Raw genomic sequence first — 19,360 nt, forward strand, 5'->3', positions numbered from 1 at the left:
GGTAAGAGCTTGTACCGGGGTGTGTAATGACCCAACTAGAGCAAGAGAGCTGTGCTTCACATCCAGTAGAGGAATGCAGACACTGCCGACTGCCCACTCCCTGAAATCACTTCAAATCATCCCACTGAACATCTATCCACCACAAATCAAAGTAAACGGACAAAAACTATGAGCTCTAATGTTTGCTTCATCACCTTTTTCTTTACCTGATTATTTAGTAGATTTCTATTATTTCTATAGTAGATTTCTCCACAAGGATAGTAAAACCTGATTTTTTTTGACATTGTCAAAAATGGCTCCCATGTGGGAAAAAAATATAGTAAATGATGTATATCTGAAAGTGAAACAAAGCAAACAGGTTTTCTGTAAGGGGTAGGTTTAGGGTTAGGGGATATAATATAAGTCTATGGAAACTCCCCACAATTCACAGAAAAAAACATGTATGTGTGTGTTCTTTTTTTTTTTTTTTTGGTAATTTATTTTAATAATAAATTAATAATCATGTCTGTTCTAAAACACCTCCATCTGTTTTAAAAATGAAAATTAAATGCAAAATTAATGGAAACACAACTACTCTTCACAACTACTACTAAAAAAAAAAAAAAAAAAACTGCTCATATCTACTAGCTTAACACTGATTTTACCCCACAGATAAACTAGGATGTCAGAAAAGTTTTTTTTTTTTTTTTTAATAGAAAATTATTAACTAGAATTATATTTACAACCTTAAATTATATTTTTTGAACACACTGTAAAATGTCAACTCACTCAAATTAAAAACATGCGTTAAATGTTTTTCCCAACCTTCCGGGTAGTAACCCAACCACTGGGTCAAAACCACCCAATAGCTGGGTTTGTCCATATTTTACCCAGCTTTCATGGACTTTAAAAGACTAAACAGACTGAATAAAAGACAGCAACACACTGACCTTGGGATCAGTTCTCCATCTTCATACAATTCTCCATTAACAGACAAAATATGAGTGTGTTTAACAGAGTGAGAGAGATTTTCTGTTCTCATTCTGGCCGATTAGCCAGTCAATCTCTCCTCTCCCATGTCTTTTTTTCACTACAATTCAGTACGTTACACTAGAGCATACCAGAGATCCCATGTCATTACACGGGTATGTCTTTATTTGCTCATTAGGTTAACATGTCAGGCTACGACTTCGATTCCTCCATAGTTCGGGGAGGGCGGGGGCTGAGCTTGCCCAGTTATGGTGCGCACAGAGGGTTGCCTGATTGCATCATCGCAAAGACAGCGTTCTTGAGGCTATAAATAGGGTGACGTCACTCGCCCCGCCCCCTGTAGTAGCTAGTTCACGTCCTCCAGCCATATAAAGGGGTGATGCAACGAGCCGGCGACAACTGTAACTTTACCAGCTGAGCGCGAGAACACTCCAGTCAGAGGAGAGCATCACAACACACGCGTTTGTTCAGTCAAAACAAGGTGAGTGACAACATAGTTTCGCTTGTTATTTATGGGGTTCTAGAACAAACTGGAAAATGTCTACGCTGTGTTCTAATAAATAAACTCAGCCAGTGACTGATTTCGATACAATTGGGTTTTTGGGTCAAGCGATTGTACTTATAGCTTATTTTAGAGTCGTAATGTAATCTTTTATACTGTTTATATTTATATAGTTTTTATTTTTTATTTTATTGTTCTCTTTTCATAGTCCAAGTCCTCTAGAATAGTTACAAAACGTGCGGAACTGGGTTGCGGTAACTTATGTTGAAATATTTGGATGACTTATAATTGTATGTGGTTCTGTTGGCGAATCGTTATAGCCGACTGTGAAAAATATTTACGACAATCACAGTTTACTTTAACTACTCGCATAGAGATTTCATGGTAACCGGATTAGAGTTTATTAAACCGTTAAAGATGATGATGATTTTACCGGATTATACTGATTATGGTTGTAGACCTGCAATGCATACAAGTAGAACGTGTGTGTGTGTGTGTGTGTGTGTGTGTGTGTGTGTGTGTGTGTGTGTATTTATTTATTTATTTATTTATAATTTTTTTTTTTTACAAATTATTCCAGTAGTTGAATGTAATCTCATAAAATGTAAATAAATGAATAAAACATTTGTCTGATATATATATATTCTACATAAGATAACTTATATGTAACTTCAATGCATATGCTATATTAGTCAACAGAAAAATTAACTTTCTAGCTACTCTTTATAAATAATAACAGAGTTTTATATACATAAAACACCATAAGGGTTAACAATACACAACATTAAAATAATACTATAATTATTTAATTTGTTAAACAAAATAAGATTTGGAAATATGCCTTACTCACTAAATCATAAGGGGATTTATTATATTATTAATATAATAAAATAAACATTTTAGCAGTACATATATCGCCTTGTTAAATATATTTTCTCCAAAAATCTAAATTGTTTATAATAAATCCTAAATATATGCATATATTTGATACGTTATATACCTTAATACTTTTTATTTCTGAAAAACCTCTTTACATTAATTGTTAAATTACATGTATTGTTTTTAATGACTTTTTTTCAGATTTAAAATAGTTTTTCACTGTTGCATTTTTAAAATTTTATTACACGACTAACTTATTACAGTTTATTCAGCAGTCTAGTCATTTTTAGAGAAGGTGGTAGAGTTCATAACTACAGATCGACTACAGAAAGTTTACTATGATCCAGTTTCCATATTAAGACCATGATTTAACTCTTGCTTCAAATGTTTTAGATTTCGGAATGATGCTTCAGCATCCTGGTTTGGGTCCCTTGGAGATCAGTGCATCTGCTTTGGTACCCTGCCTCTCCCCGCCCGGCTCACTCACGCTGGACGACTTCACCAACTTCACTCCACTAGTGAAAGAGGAGCTGCGCTACGCCATCCAGAACAAACGCCTGTCCAACGGCATGAGCACCCTGACCAATGACCGAGCGTGTATGAACACAGAAAGCCCCACTGAACTACCTGTGATGAAGCGTGAGGTGAGAACTACTCATTTACCATTAGAACATTGAATCAAATGTGATTTTCTTGTATTTCACATTAGTTATATTGAGTAACACGGATGCAGAAAAGCCCTGTTTGCACAATTCACTTGTTCATCCACTTGTGGACCCAATTCAGAATCATAATGCGGTTTCAGCTTTCATGAAATCAATATTTATTACGCAATGTAGGCATATCTGATAAATATTGTCATTTCAGGTCATTCCAGAGGAGAGTGAAAGGAGAAAAAGAAGAAGGGAAAGAAACAAAATTGCAGCAGCAAAATGCCGAAACAAGAAAAAAGAGAAAACAGACAATTTACAAAAGGTAATTATATTTATTATATTATATTATATGTATATATAATAATTAATTTTTATTTATTCATTATTTTATTTTTACACTCATATAAATGGCTTTCCTTTTATTTCAGGAGTCAGAGAAGTTGGAGTCCATCAATGCCGAGTTGAAAGCCCAGATTGAGGAGCTGAAGAACCAAAAGCAGCAGCTAGTTTACATGCTCAACCTGCATAGGCCCACCTGTATCGTCCGAGCTCAGAACGGCCAGACCCCTGAAGACGAGAGGAAGCTCTTCATCCAGCAAATCAAAGAGACCACCCTGCAAGGTCTGAATCTTACCATCAGTGGACCAATGCACACCTCAATACCAACTAGCTGTGGGCATCTCTAAATCACAAACTGTACTGGCAAGAAGCTAATGGTTCGGCAGTCCTTGCCAAGGAACGCTGGAAGGTTCACCCACGTTATAAAGGACTAAACACGGGTGCCTGCCATGATGCCAGTCAAGGTCGGTCTGATGTACACTGAAAGAGACTGTTAAAGCACTAAAGTGTTGAAGGACGTTTAATGCGTTTTTCTTATTTAAATGTGTTCGTAATTGTATGTATGTTTAACATGATATGCTTTTTGTATGCACCAAAGCCTGATGTCATGTTGATGCTAGAACAACATGATTTCTTTTATTTATCAGCTTGTTGGTTAAATGAAACCCTGGCGGTGTGTTTGACAGCAAGTACTATTCTAGTGAGAGGAAACAAATGTAGTAATTTGCGTGTATCTTTTTCACTTAGTGGCAAGACGTACAGGGTGATGAAATCGTTTAGTTGAGTTACATATTTATCTCTGGCCTCTGCCTTGTTAAGTGTCCACATAACATGCCACATGAAGTATTTCAAGCTGCTACTAATTTCTCAGGACATGGTCTATATATATATTACAGGAAACTCGCATTAAATAAACAGATAAAATAACAGGGAAGTCGACACGGAGTGGACTTTGAGACGACAAGGTGTCCCGCACGCTACTTACAAGGAAGTTTCTACTCTTCAACGAAAGCCTGTCTGCTATCACCTCAACCCTATGACTATGTTGTTGTTACAATGCTGTGATCAGGAAGGTCTATGTTTGCCAGCCTACTGTTTAAAAAAAGAAGAAAAAAAGAGTGTTTTTGTGCTGTTAGCAAGGACATACTTATTTTTTGATGTTGCATTTTTCATATACTCTAGCTGTGTGTTGTGATTGTCTAGATACACAAACCTCTACACTCCCAGCTCACAAGAAATGTTCTCAGAACTTTGGCTAATGTTCTAGAAATGTTAAGAGCAAATGTCCAGTAAGGAAATGGAAATTTATTTGATGTTCGCACCATCTTGTAATGTCTTTTTTTTTTTCCCCCGAAACATTTTAGTTTAGCCGTTTTTTTACTGTTTACTAGTTTCATAACATTCAGAGAACATTCAAACGTAATGTTTGCAAATGGTTTAAATAGAGCATGATTTGTCTTAATGTTTTCTCTAACATTTGCATATTTGTTTTTAGTTTATTCAGAAATAACAGAGAGAATTTTAGCCAGATGTTCTTAGAACATATTTTTGTTTGCTGGGCTAGTCCTAAAGAAAAAAAAAACTTGAAGTAAAGCTGTTATTAATTGTCTGACTATGTTCTTAGATCACGCGTCAGGCAGTTTTAGTGTCACACCATGTTGTAAGTGAAGAAACATACCACAAGACATCTGATCAGGCCCTGTGACTGCATTTCTTAATATTACAGAAAGGTGTACTAAAGTATAAAAATCACTCATTTCTGCTAAACCGAGGAAAACCCCTAATCTTTTAACAAACTTCTCCCTCATGTTTTTGAGCATAGTTTAAATTTATGTTCTGTCATGTACTGAAAGGTTAAGTGATGCAGGCGTCAGATAGCTTTTTCCTTTTTGCTTTGTATTTGTTCAAACAGGCATGCCACAAAATGTGGTACTACTGACATTAAATGTGTAATGAAAACAAAGCTATGCCTTCTATTTGTGGTTAAACCAGAATTCATCAATCACGTCATTGGTGTCCATGTCAAAGTGTTCAGGTGCAATTGCTACCAAAAGTTATGATTGAGAAGATAATTTATATGACATATGTATGGCTTCATTTTGACTGTCTGTTGTTTGTTTTTGATACTTTATTAATAAAAAGCTATACCAATTGCAATTGAGTCATTCTGTGCTGGTTTTATTCCAGGCAAATTTGATTCAATACAACTGAATCAAGCTGATTACCTCAGATGAGGCAACACCAAAACATTATTACATTTAAAGTGTACTTGACGTGCTCAAAAACCAGCACCTTTTATGGTTGTGCTGAGAAATTTGCGGTAGGGCAAGTCTGCACATGTATAACCTGAGAGACGTGCTGATTGTAACCCTGAGGATAATCGAGTTCATCCTGCCAGAGAGCAATGATTCAGCATTTTCTGTTGATTTGAATGATTATTTTGAAGGTGGGTGGATTTCGTACAAAGGAAACATGTATTATTATTATGTTTCAGAACTGATTAAACGTGGGAATTGCATCAAAAGATAATAATCTTAAAAGGCTCCTGAAATTCCTCGGAAAGAACAAAGCTGCCAAAGAACTCTTAGCGGTGACGGTACCTGAGTTTTGGTAACTCCCTTTTAGGGAAAAAAATTGGGAAATATTTAGAATTCTGAATAATTTCCACCAAACTCATAGATAATTTCATGGTTGAACTATTTAAGACTACAAGTATGGTTGTACAGGAACTAAAAGTATCATTTTAACATTTATGAGAACTTTGAGAGGAAATAATTTAACATGACTGGTTTTAGTCATGATAAAAAAAATACATGCACAAATAGAGACACTGCTTATTGGTTTTCAGTAAAAAGTGTGATTTAATGCAACTTTATGGATTTTTTTGTTTTTTGTTTTTAAATTTTCAAATTGAAATATATTATTTGTTTTTTATTGTAACATTTTAAGGGCTACTTTTATATTAAAGTACTTTAATCTTGCCATTAAATATAACCTTTAATCTTAATATGGAACTATACTAACTAACTGACTAAATAAATAAACAAACATACACCTGTTTCCAAGGTTTAAATTCTCCACCAAAGTCAGAGGTGTATTAAATCTTAAATCTTATGGGCACAGACCATCTTTTTGTTGAATTCATGTAAGGTAATAAAAAGCTTTGTAATCTTTCATTGCATGATGTGCCATCATCGCTCCGTACTCCTCCCTTTCTATGAAACACAATTTTATTTGCTATATTCTCCAGTTTAGTTTGAACTTGAGTCATATTGTTTGCACACATCCCTTAATGTAAAAAAAAAAAAAAAAAAAAAAAACACGTATTTATGGGGCAATCAAATCCGAGTTGCTGCCCATTGCTTCATCACCTCTGATGCGGATTGATGTCAGACATGTGATAATAAACTCTCAGAAATGACTCTCGGAAAACTTCCACCTCTTTTCTGAAAACATATAGAGCCCATAAACATGAAACACTGTATTATCATTATCGGGAACTAAGAAGTCTTTGTTCACATTTGTTTTCCACTATTTCTAATCGAAACTTTCCAACCAGATACAGATTACACCTTGGGACTATATGATCAGCATACAGAATACATAATATGTGACTTGATATTTTTAAAATAATATAAAATTATAAATATTTTCAACATAGGCTTAAAAGACTATATATATATATATATATATATATATATATATATATGTGTGTGTGTGTGTGTGTGTGTGTGTGTGTGTGTGTGTGTTAAAACTTTATAAATAGATATCTAAAATATTGATTTAACAAATACCCAGATTCCTAACATCTTGACCTGACTTTCACCACAACGCAAGTGCACTTTGCCCTGCCTGAATATGCACCAACATAGTCACAGACCTTGGCAATAAATGCAATCAGTGGAAACTTCACATTCTGATGCAAGCATTTAAACTGTTGCAATGGAATCTACAGATGTCAAATAGGGTGTTGTAATGCTATTTCAAACATCTATGTCATAACCTTTAAATATTATTATAATGATTTTAAAGTTTTGATACAACGCATTCATTACTGACAGGTTCTTAACCTGTAAGATCATTGGAATGCCTTACTCATTCAGGAAAATATGCATTTTTAATGATGACATATTACAAACTTATGCCTCTGGAACTTGATTGGCAGGTATTCATTTAGCCATTACTATTATAATACACTATTAGGGGTTAATTATAATGACAAAAAAACGTAAGCATGGGATTTAAAAAAATCCAAAATATGATAAAATACATATATATGATACATATATTCTATTATCCTAAAAATATGAAAGACAAAACAAAATGTTGATGCTTTACTCATCCAGGAAAAAGTATTTTGAATGACACTCCTGTAGTGTATATTACAAACCTCACATTTAAAAAAGATTGGTTTACCCTCAGCATGCATAGATTAACGATGAATGCATTTAGTGAACAGTCTAGACCACTTCCTTGTCTATACAGTCATGGCCAAAAGTTTTGGCAGTGACAAAAATTTTGTGCTTTGCAAAGTTCACTGCTTAAGCTATTGTGGTGTTCATTCACATTGTTTCTAGATTATTGTGTAGAGTGATTAGATGCATTTTAAATAATCGCTAAAAGCTTCATTGGACAGAAAATTTACTTTTCACACACACACACACACAAATAATAATAAAAATACTGTTTTTTGATCCAGACACAAAATGACCAGCTAACATTAACTGACTAATCATGTCAGCAGCACATGTGAAAGTGTGAATGAGTTCTAGTCAGGTGAAATCACAATCATACTAATTAGATTGTAAGAGCAGAATGATTCCTATAAAAGGAGGGAAGAACACTTCCAATCATTGTGTTCTTGTTAACAATAGTTACCTTCAAAGACACACATGCAGCCATCATCTCTTTGCATCAAAATGGCCTCATATGCAAGGAAATTGCTACAAAGAATATTGCACCTGAAAGAACCATTTACTGGATCATCAAGAACTTCAAGGAGTGAGGTTCGACTGCAGTGAAGAAGTCTTCAGGACGTCCCAGAGTGTCCATTATGTATCTGTATCTTTTTCTCTTTTGGAGTCAGCTACAGAATCGTGTCACCAGCAGTGCAGAGCTTGCTCAGGAATGGCAGCAGGTTGGTGTGAGAGCATCTGCACGTACACTGAGGCCAAGACTTTTGGACAACGGCCTGGTTTCACGTAGGGCAGCAAAAAAGCCACTTCTCTCCAAGAAAAACATCAAGGACAGACTGAAATTCTGCAGGAAGTACAAGGACTGGACAGCAGAAGACTGGTGCAAAGTTATTTTCTCTGATGAAGCTCCCTTCCAACTGTTTGGGACATCTGGAAAATCGATTGTTCGAAGAAAAGGCTACCATGAGTCCTGTGTTGTGCCAACAGTGATGCATCCTGAGACCATCCTTGTGTGGGGTTGCTTTTCAACCAAGTGAGTGGGCTCTCTCATAATTCTGCCCCAAAACACTGCCATGAATAAAGAATGGTATCAAAACGTCTTGCAAGAGTGACTTATTCCATTGATCCATGAGCAATTTGGTGATGATCTGTGCATTTTCCAGCATGATGGAGCACCATGTCACAAAGCAAGAGTAATAAAGAAGTGGCTCCAAGATCATTACATTGAAATTTTGGATCCGTGGCCAGGCAACTCCCTGGATCTCAGTCCCACAGAGAACCTGTGGTCAGTCCTCAAAAGGCAAGTGGACAAGCAGAAGCCCACAAATTGTGATCAACTCAGAGAACTACAGTAATAAGGCAAGAATGGATCGCCATCAGTCAGGATTTGGCCCAGGCCAGAAGCTAATATCCAGCATGCCAGAGTGAACTGCAGAGGTTATGAAGAACAAGGGTCAACACTGTAAATATTGACTCATATTTATTTATTTATTTTTTGCCAATAAAAGCCTTTAGAACTTATGATATGCTTATCATTGTTTTCGGTATACCATAGAAAAATTTGGAAAAATAATCTATAAATACTGAAGCAGCAAACTTTGCAAAACAATTTGTCACTGCCGAAACTTTTGGCCATGACTGTACAATGGAAAGGTCCCCTTTTTTTTAATTATTTTTATTTGGGGGAGCTCAAGGAAGTTTAGGTTAAATTAGAACTTCAAGGTCCACATTCTTCTTTAAGTTCCTGTAAGGTTTCCAAGAGTTCTGAGATGCAAGGGCAACCACCTACAGTCGCTACCAGGAACTTACAGATCAGGAAGGAAAAGTTACCATAACATAATTATTTTTCTTTTTCTGTTTAAGACACACCCCTTATTTCTTAGTTCACAATGCGTATTTGCATGCTCCTCTATTCAGATTTCAAAACATGCACTTTAAAGGCAATGCTAAACAGTTTATGATAATCTTCTCTACTTCCTTTTATTTTCGTGTGTGAGGAGAAGAGATATTTACAGCTCTGACCCAACCTGAGCTTTTAGAAGACACACGATCTCTAGCGAATATCGATGATACTGGTCATATACAAACCGATGGCTTTTATTTCAGATAATTAAAACTACATTTATTATAACTTTAATTTAAAGCAGCTATGCCTATTTTCAGTAGATGTACATATTCTAAATATAATCTATTTATTATAAAATATATAGGCCTTAACGTAATCTAAATATAAAGATTATATAAAATACGTCGAAGATTTTAATTTAATGCAAGTTGATTAGTAATGTGTCCGCTAGAGGGCATAACAATCAAGGAATTGTGGGCCACAATATAAAAGACATCATGGGCTATTTGTACCTTGCTCAAAAACAACAACAACAACAAAAAATAGACATCATCACAAAATTTGTAGTGGTTTTACTGGTTATGATGGGAATTGTATTGGTTTTATTAGAAACAGTAATGGACCCTGTGGGTTTCTACTGGTAATTGGTCACCTTCTATTGGTGGCTTGTTAAAACCATTAAATCCTAATGGAATATGTCCCAAAACACACTGCAGAAAACCATTATTAATGGTTAAAAGTTAATAGTTTGTAATGTTTGTAGTTGTAACCATTTGAATTTCTGTGATGGTAAACATACAGAAAGCCAGACTGCTTAAGACAGCTTATCCATTATCCACACATTATCATTACAATTATAACAAAAATAGACGCTGAGTTGCAGGACATGCACTGGACTCTTATTTCCGCTTGTCTTGATGCAGCTAATATTTCATTAATGCAAACGTCGCAGATGTTTTGTAATACTGCACCAAATCAACCAAGGAAACAAAAACATATGTAAACTTTGAAGCAGACATAACAGTTGCCAGTCATGTATGATTTCATTTGTTAAATACGTGTATATGTATATGTATGATTATAAAGCACTGGTTCTCAACATTTTGACCGCAAGACCTCCTTGCATCCAAGATATGTTTATGTACTTCTGATATGTGCTACTGATGTAATAAAAAAATAAAATAATTAATACATCTCTCTCTCTCTCTCGCTCCAAAATCAAAAATTGTGTGCTGCATAAATTTTGTCAAGCCCCAACAAAAGCAATTTTATTTTCTGTGAAAACTATATGCTTTACACTCAACCCTTTCTGAACAATTGCATTTCTGCTAGAATAAACAATTATAATGAACATACTAAAATGAACTGTTTTGTGGTCCTTTTTTTACATTCTCTAACAGTGCTTTTTGTCTTTAAAGTTTTAAAACGAAAGTCAAAAGATTAATGTTGAGCTCTAGGACTTTTCAGAAGAGAAGAGAAAACTGGAAGAGAAATGTAGAAGTGTGTACCCTGCACTGGTTAGGAAGGTAAGTCCACAGAGGTTTAAGGAAGTGATACATTCAAGAAAAAAATCTGACCACCATCTTACCGCAACCACCCCCAGATATGGTTTCAACACAAATGAGAAAAAAACTACACATCCAGGTCCTTTTTCTGATTTGGTGACCTCATTTTAATAGAAATTGTATGACTACTTCAATTCGAGTAATTACTGAATTTCGATCTGCATCTGTGTCACAGAGTGAATACAAAGAGTGATTTTTAAAAAATAATTGTTTATTTTTCTAATACTTACAATACACTCCAACAGCAAAACATGATCAAGCAAGACAGGAAAGTTACACTAACATTTGAATTAAGCTGTTATGGTTAATAATATTACGCAGACATAAACCTGCTGTCACAGTTTTGAAACTAACCTCTGGTATTTTGGTCAGATTGGATCTCATAAAGCAGAAGTCCACTGTTGCATGTCGTTCATTCACAGCCAACTAAGTGTGGTATAACAGATGGTTTAGTTAGTGGTTATTGACTATCAAAGTATAATAAATAGTGAACGTATTCACGTGAGGCGTAACCCTTGGAAAACAAACATATGACTACAAAGATCCTGTATTTTGAATATAACCTGTTACAATGCAATTTCAAACATGACTTAATAATTCACTTGCATGTTGACAGAAAACACTTAATACTGAACTCAAAAGTTAATACTTCAGAATAAAATAAAATAAAAATATAAAAATAAAATTGCACGCTGCTAGTATGCATAAATCGCTTGCATGATTACAAGTATGCTTAATTTATCCTTAAATTGAAATTTGGACATCATGAGCATCAAATGTAAGCGACTCTATCTAGACATAAACTCAGGTGACATTGTGCCTGCAGACCTTGATGTTGAGGTCATACCACAGTTCAAGACAGGGCACAAAGGCTCATGGGCTTTGAGGGCATCTGTCAAGCGTTGCTGTTCCTCTAACAAAAGCTGGACTTCCTTCCTCAGCAGGCTGTTCTCCTGTTCCAGACATTCATATGCCTGGTTACAGAACATTTCAGTATGTTAAAATAAAACCACATCAATCATATGCATCAATTAGCATTTTATATATTTTCCAATGTCTGCCCACAATTACCATCATATGTCTGCATAGGGCAAATAATCATTCTACCTGCAAATTTACTGAAAAGTGCAAATGCTGAAATCAACATTTTTTATATTCTATATATAAAGTGTAGCTTGCAAACCTCATGCAACTCATCAGCTCTCTGAGTTTGTCTTTTTTTGCTGCTCTTTTGTGCAGCTAGTTTGTTTTTTTTTCTTTTTTTTAATTTTTTGTTTTTATTATGAGATCTCTGAATCACAATCATATGTTATGGTTGTTATGATATGTTGTTTCCTGAACATTAATATGCAGGATTATCTCATTATAACAGAACAAATCCCAAAGAGTAAACCACAGAATCATTTTGGGTGGCACAAATCAGAAAGATGTGAATGCATGTGTTATAGAACGCATATTAGTAATTTGGCACATTTATTTATTTTTTTTAGGTTATAAACTTATTTTGTAATTATGTAAAGAAAATTACCAAAGAAGTAACATACCTCACTCTTTCGAAATAACCGTAAAGCTGGAGCATCATTTCGTGTAAAGTTACTTGTCGCACTGAAAAGTGACATGACAGGTGCAAAAGAGCACGAGCACGATAAAGACTTCCGTTCACGAAATTTGATGGAAAGTTAAGGCGAACTATTATGTCGTTTTAATTAGCGCATAGTTAGGCATGTTTAAGCTGTCAGTCAACATCCCTCAGTAGCATTTCTTGCAAATGCCTTCGGCGGATGTTCTTTGAAGTCACGTGGTGCTCTCGAAAACTCCAATAACTTCAGGCGGTGTGAGTGTTTTTGTATTTTTAACGATTTTGGGTCATTCCTTGAAATGACTTCCTTTTCCATTTGAAAAGGTGATTTCTGAAAGCTTGTTTTATTATTAATTTTTTTTTTTAAATCAGGCAATGAAAGTCCTTATGGGTAAAATCAAGTGGGTTAAAAAACGTTAATAGTTTATGGTCTTATATGGTTATGCATTTTAAAAGGTAATATGATTGACAGTTTCACAATTTGGCCATTTGTAGTCTTGCGTTCAAAGTGACACCATAGTAAGTTTATCAGAGGTAGAATTTAATCCTGATATTCTTTTCAATCAGTTTACTTAACACATGTTGGCAGTTATAAGATATTGGCCTATATATATGTTATTTGTAAATGTGTTAAGAAAATTATTATTATTTTTATCATTGTTCTTTCATGATACAAAAAAGGGCCCTGTTAGTCCATGTTTAATTGGCTCTTTTATTTAATATAAAATGTGTTCAGTGCTCGTATTTGGAAACCAATACTGGTAGACCAACAACACCTTGTGGTATGAACCTGGACCACATCAGCACAATAGTTCTCTAAAAAAGTAATTTATTGTAATGGAAAAGAAACTGGTGTAGCACTTATTTTTCATTTTTAACTATATGCACAAAGTATTTCTTGAATATTTATTTACATGATATGGGTAAGAATCAACATACAAACCGCTATATCTAATATCTAATAACAGGTGTCAATACTATACTCCCATACTGCCCTTCTCTATTCCCACACAAAATAATACATACACACACAGAGATACAAATTAATTTGCATCAGTCATTTGGATGATTTTTGGAGCAGGTACATAGTCTGCACTGTATTCTGAATCAGACGCAGCTCTTTTGATGGTGGAGGGAAGCCTGTGGTGAAGATCTGGACAGACGTCTCCTAGTGAGCTTCCAAACACTTCTCTGTCGATTTCCACCGACTCCGCTGAAGGCTGCATGTCAAGTACTTGACGCAAGCCCTCGGCTGCCTGCTTCAGACTTTTCAGAGACTGAACAGAATGAAGGAAAATGGAGCATGTTAAGAATAATAAATCCTTTTTTTTCTGTTTAAGGTAATGAGAATTTCATCTCACTGGTATACTTAAAATTATTAGACAATAAAATGGACAAGCATGTAGTACCATGCATTCAAGAAGCACTGTATAAAAGTAATTAAAATAGATTTATACCTTCATAACTGTACTGGCTTGTTTGAACATTGCAGGTGCAGCAGCTGATACATTTCTAATGGCGCTGTCTGTAAAAAAAAATGTTTAAGAGCCAGAAACAAACACTGCGTAAAGCACACTTTTACAAATTATGCACTTCTGCTAAGAAAAGAAAGGCGCACACACCTTGAGCTGGGTCTGGCTTTAGGTCTTGTGGCTTCACTGCCTGTTCATACAAACCCTAAAATAATGGATCAACAGTAAGCATATAAGCTACATTCACGCAACAACATTAAGGTCTTCTAAAAAATCAAACTGAGCTGTACTCTGAAAAAACACTGTACTTTTTAATCCAGCAAACACAATCATGTTTTATTATGACACCTAGTGGCCAGATGTAGAACTCCTAAAATTTCAAAATCGTAAAACAATAATGACATCATATATTGTGACATCTAGCGGCCAGGAGTAGAACATGTAAAACTTTAAAATAACTAATTTACTCTAAGTAAAGAATGCAAAAGAAGTGCTGCACGGGGTATTGGTTCCTTGTCTCGGTGCACTTTGGTTACAATGGATGATTCAGCTCGTAAGAATAATAATAGTCCAAGGCACTTGAATCTTATTCAAAAAGTTAAAAAAAAAAAAAAAAAAAAAAAAAAAAAAACACCTTTTTTCATAATGGCTATAAGTTTTAAATACAGGTGACAAGTGCACACCTAGCGTCGCGGCTATTTTGCCTTTGTCATAACTAATTTACTCTGTCTGATAGGTGTTCCCAAAGATAATTAGTTTCAAATATAAATAAAATCCTGTAAAGACTAATATATTTTCTAATCTCTGAAGTTTGTAATATTATTGTTTTAATAATTGAATACCTCATTTGTTTGTGATTTATTTATACTGTATGTATAGATGAAAGAATGAATGGAAATCCATATATATATATATATATATATATATATATATGTGTGTGTGTGTGTGTGTGTGTGTGTTTTGTGTGTGAAAATAAACATGTCTCACCAGAAGTTTCCTTTCTGCTCTTAATGATCGCACAACCTGGTTGCGTATTTGCTTTGGGTAAGAGTTGCGTTTGCAGGCGGTCTCCACTATTTGCTCATCCAGAATGTCATTTATTGTGCTGTCATAGTCTGAACATACAAAGTAATGGTTAATAATGTTATGGCTTTGGTTTGGTTTGCAAAAAGTGTAACGAGTTTTCTAAAACTGACAGTAACGTACCTTCACAATACTCCTCTGACACCTCGTCCCAGGACAAGCCACCAATAACTAGATTTTCTTGCACTGTGAATTCAAAGTTCTAAACGATAAAACGGACAAATAAAGTGAACGAAAAATGCAGACATCAGTGTCATAAATACCTCCCATAATTGGTTTACCACAGGTATAACAGATGGTGTTTCTACAGTAAAACCATCGTACACTTAAAGACAAAAAATAAAATATATAAAATAATTGAACTGACATGTTTTTTTTTTTTTCTGCTATACTTACCACAACCATTTCCTGCAGCAATTTAGCTTTGTCCTCCTCGGAAATGTGGCATTGGCCATCGAGCAACTTTTTAAATAAGTCTTTATACTTTTCAAGCTGTTCACGAACGTGTTTTTTCGACTTGACATTTACTCTAAAATCTGCCCCGGTCTCACGATCTGCCTCCATGACTGCCGCTTATTTTTCAAAATAAATCCTGGAAGCGGAAGCAGAATGTGTTACAACGAAACAAACCCTAAGAGAAACAGCGGAAGAAACGTTCCGATCTCCATCGTGAAGGCGGGGAACGGACAGAAAATGCCGTAGAGATCATGAAAACAAGTGGTTTAATAACACATTTTATTTACAAATTCACACAGAAACGTGCTCAAAATATTTTTATATACACTAACATCATGGCTAGAGGGTTTATTGACTGTCACTGTCACTTGTCAGCAAATGAGTTTACACAGGTAAGAAATTGCGAAAGTCTTATCTTTAAGCCATAAACACAATGTATTTATGAGCGGATCCATCACCGCTTTGTAAATGTGTGCTACAGCCTTACAGAAAACCTCACCTAAACCAGCCTCAGCAGGTTCTTTAAGTTGTTTTTTTCAGCAGGTAGTTCAGAGTGATCTTATTGATTTGTTTAGTACAGTACAGTATTTATAACAAATTGGGACACTTTTTGACCGGACGAAGTTATAATAGTAAAAACAAAGAAAAATGCTATTATATAATATTAAATGTAAACTGTTGTTGGCTATGTTGTCAGTATCATTGTGTTTATGTAAACTATATGCAGACAGGGGGTTTGTTGCCAGACCAAACAGAAATCATCTGCACAGATGTGTACAGAATCTAGTTTATATATTAAGTTATTTTAATGTTTACAATGTTTAATGTTTTTTCCCCCTAGGATATAGATGATGTCCTTTTGAGAGCTAAAATGGTAAGCTTTTGTCAATCCGAAGAGGACAAATCAATAAAAGCTGACAAACAAGACTCTAATGTTGCAACAATGACCTCTTCTGTTTAATGAATGTAATTTCAGGCTGGAGTGAAAGCTCTTGTGGCAGTTACTGAGGGAGCCAGTGAGTTTGAGAAAGTTATCCAGCTGTCAAAAACGTAAGCTTTGTATGAGAACATTCTCACTGAGGAGTTTCCTGTGGCCTTTGGAATGACAGTGTTCCAGCTGCACACACACACACACACCACATATGCTTACACAGCAATGGACACATGCAGCTTTACTAATATTTAATGTTTTTGATATAGCTATCCTGGTTTTGTGTTCCCTTGTTTTGGCATTCATCCCCTTCAAGGATCAGGGCAAGACTTGCATAGTGTCAAGATTCAGGTGAATATAACAAAACAAGACGTAGAAAGATAGGTTTACCATGCTTCATATGCTATATTGTGACCTTTTAGTGCAAAAATATTAGTTTTGTTTTAACAGGACCTGGAGCCATTCCTTCCTTTGTTCCAGAAGTACAGAGCTGATATTATAGCAGTCGGGGAGGTAAAATAATATATTTTCTTTTTTGGACAATTTTCAACAGACACTGCTCAGGACTTTTAAAATATTATATATTTGTTATGTTAAATGAAATGTCCCAACACTTACCAAACAAAAATAAAACATTCAGCTTATTTTGACTACATTGTTTATATACAAAGTAGAGAAGAAAGGGATGTAAAATTAATTAAATAAAGTGAGAAAAAGTAAAGAAGTCCTTAGCAAACTTCCAAGGGGTAATCTATATGATTTAAAATGATTTACAATTAGGCAAGACAAGCTTAATATATATATATATATATATATATATATATATATATATATATATGGATTCGAAAAGGTTGAGAACCATTGCTCTAGGGATAATCATAAAAATAAAAAATAAAAACTTGAAAGTTGTAATTATATAAAAAAATTTGTATAAGGTTTGTGATGTTGGTTTTAAATTTTGTTTTTAATTTTTGTTGTTCTCATTTTTATTGTGATGTAGTTTGTTATATTGTTGGTGATTTTTTTTTTTCTTCACAGATTGGTCTTGATTTTACCCCCTGGTTTGCAAATACTACTCAAGAGCGTGATGAGCAGATAAAAGTCTTTATAAAACAACTTGAAATATCTAAAGAACTGGATTTGCCAGTGTGAGTAGCAACCATAGACTGCATAAAAACATGGACGTAGTGTCCACGACATCACCACAGATTTCCGAAGAGCATTTTTGAAGCTCAAAGTGGGCGGAGTTGGCCGTTGCCATCTCGGCATGTCACTCCTGAATAATCGAAAAAGGGCAAAGAGGTGGGAGCTGGCTGCTAAAGCCACGCCCCCTTGCTTGACGGCAGTGTCAGCAGCAGAAATCCACCTGTCACTCAAGTTACCACACCCTTAATTATGCAGAACTTTAAGGCTTAATATAATTTAAATGGATGAGTTATAAAAAAAGTTCACCCTCCTCACAGTTGTAATGTAGGGCAAAATTAGCTATATAGACCAAAACCACTTTTTGTACCACTTTTTGTACCTTTTTTCATAACTCAGTCCATTCTTTTATCTTAAAGGAATGTACATTCCCGCTCAGCAGCCAAGGTTACCATAGCCACAATGAAAGAACTAGGTAAGAGATAACAAATCATTATGTCTCTGTGACCTTTACAGTCGCAGCTGAATTTCTTGCGTAATTCTACTTTTATGTCTTTAGGGATTAGACAAGCATTATTGCATAATTTTGCCGGCAAGCCATCAGTTGCTATGGAAGGGGTTCAGGCTGGATTCTGCTTCTCCTTTCCGCCTGCTGTCAGCAAAAACGAGCAGGTTATATAAGGATTTTAATTTAATTACCATTATGCTTGTGTGCCATAAAATCATAGATAAGAATGAAAAGTTTGCAATAAAGTCATGAATCATATATTAAAGAATGACCCAGTTCCACGTCACATGTCATACACTTCAACTATTAGCACATTCTGTACACATGATTGTGTTTGAACCGGAAATGATGTATTATTTAAACCTATATGTACCTTATGTGACAAACATGAGGTTTGACATAATTTTGTTTTTCACCACTATAATGATACTGTATTTCAAATGCAGAGAGCAAAATTAATCAGACAGATTCCACTGGAACACATTTGCCTCGAGACAGATTCTCCGGCCTTGGGGATTGACAAACATGTAAGTCCTAACCTGATATTATAATCTGATTTTCTGTATGACTGAGATGTTTTGAAGCTCACTGTCCCGTGTTTATCTTCTTATTGCCCTAGGTTAGAAATGAGCCCGGAAACATAATGATCTGCTGTGAATACATTGCAAAGGTTAAGGGGATATCTTCAGACGTAGTTATGGAAGTCACAACACAAAATGCCCTTCGATTGTTTTCTAAGTTAAAAAGCTAGAATTATTATTCTTATATCATTTAATTTTGTTAATAAAGAGCTCACTCAGAGAAAACAAATGGACTTAAAGTGAATGTCTAGCGCTTTCAAGCTTTCCACAAATTTACTGTAAAAGTATCATAAAAGGATCGATTTGATTAGTGCATGAACCTTTCAGACTGGTTTTGTGAGCTGGATTAAAACTAATTCTCCCAATTAATACATTATTTAAATGTTTTTCATCTGTGTTCCTTTCAGAAGAAAGTCATACAGGTTTTAACATTAAGGGT

General features: G+C 34.9%; 3 protein-coding genes across 3 annotated transcripts; 2 read left to right on the forward strand and 1 right to left on the reverse strand.

Annotated features, from left to right (window-relative positions):
* Positions 1-1,294: 1,294 nt before the first annotated feature.
* On the forward strand, positions 1,295-5,499 carry LOC109053760 (cyclic AMP-dependent transcription factor ATF-3-like). Its single transcript, XM_042746618.1, has 4 exons — positions 1,295-1,450; positions 2,744-2,994; positions 3,218-3,325; positions 3,432-5,499. The coding sequence occupies exons 2-4, from the start codon at positions 2,752-2,754 to the stop codon at positions 3,687-3,689; spliced, it is 609 nt and encodes a 202-aa protein (XP_042602552.1). The 5' UTR covers positions 1,295-1,450; positions 2,744-2,751; the 3' UTR covers positions 3,690-5,499.
* Positions 5,500-13,439: 7,940 nt separating this feature from the next.
* On the reverse strand, positions 13,440-15,866 carry LOC109053758 (kinetochore-associated protein NSL1 homolog). Its single transcript, XM_019071079.2, has 6 exons — positions 15,699-15,866; positions 15,426-15,504; positions 15,207-15,334; positions 14,370-14,424; positions 14,205-14,272; positions 13,440-14,024 (listed from the first exon to the last, which is right to left on the reverse strand). Exons 1-6 carry the CDS (start codon positions 15,864-15,866, stop codon positions 13,791-13,793), a joined length of 732 nt encoding a protein of 243 aa, XP_018926624.1. The 3' UTR covers positions 13,440-13,790.
* An 89-nt stretch (positions 15,867-15,955) lies between these two features.
* tatdn3 (TatD DNase domain containing 3) lies at positions 15,956-19,297 on the forward strand. The gene is made up of 10 exons (XM_019120236.2): positions 15,956-16,150; positions 16,600-16,632; positions 16,735-16,808; positions 16,959-17,040; positions 17,140-17,202; positions 17,728-17,837; positions 18,252-18,307; positions 18,392-18,504; positions 18,787-18,867; positions 18,960-19,297. Exons 1-10 carry the CDS (start codon positions 16,010-16,012, stop codon positions 19,089-19,091), a joined length of 885 nt encoding a protein of 294 aa, XP_018975781.2. The 5' UTR covers positions 15,956-16,009; the 3' UTR covers positions 19,092-19,297.
* The last annotated feature ends 63 nt before the right edge of the window (positions 19,298-19,360 follow it).

This window comes from Cyprinus carpio, chromosome B20, assembly GCF_018340385.1.
Source record: "Cyprinus carpio isolate SPL01 chromosome B20, ASM1834038v1, whole genome shotgun sequence".
Lineage (NCBI taxonomy): Eukaryota > Metazoa > Chordata > Actinopteri > Cypriniformes > Cyprinidae > Cyprinus > Cyprinus carpio.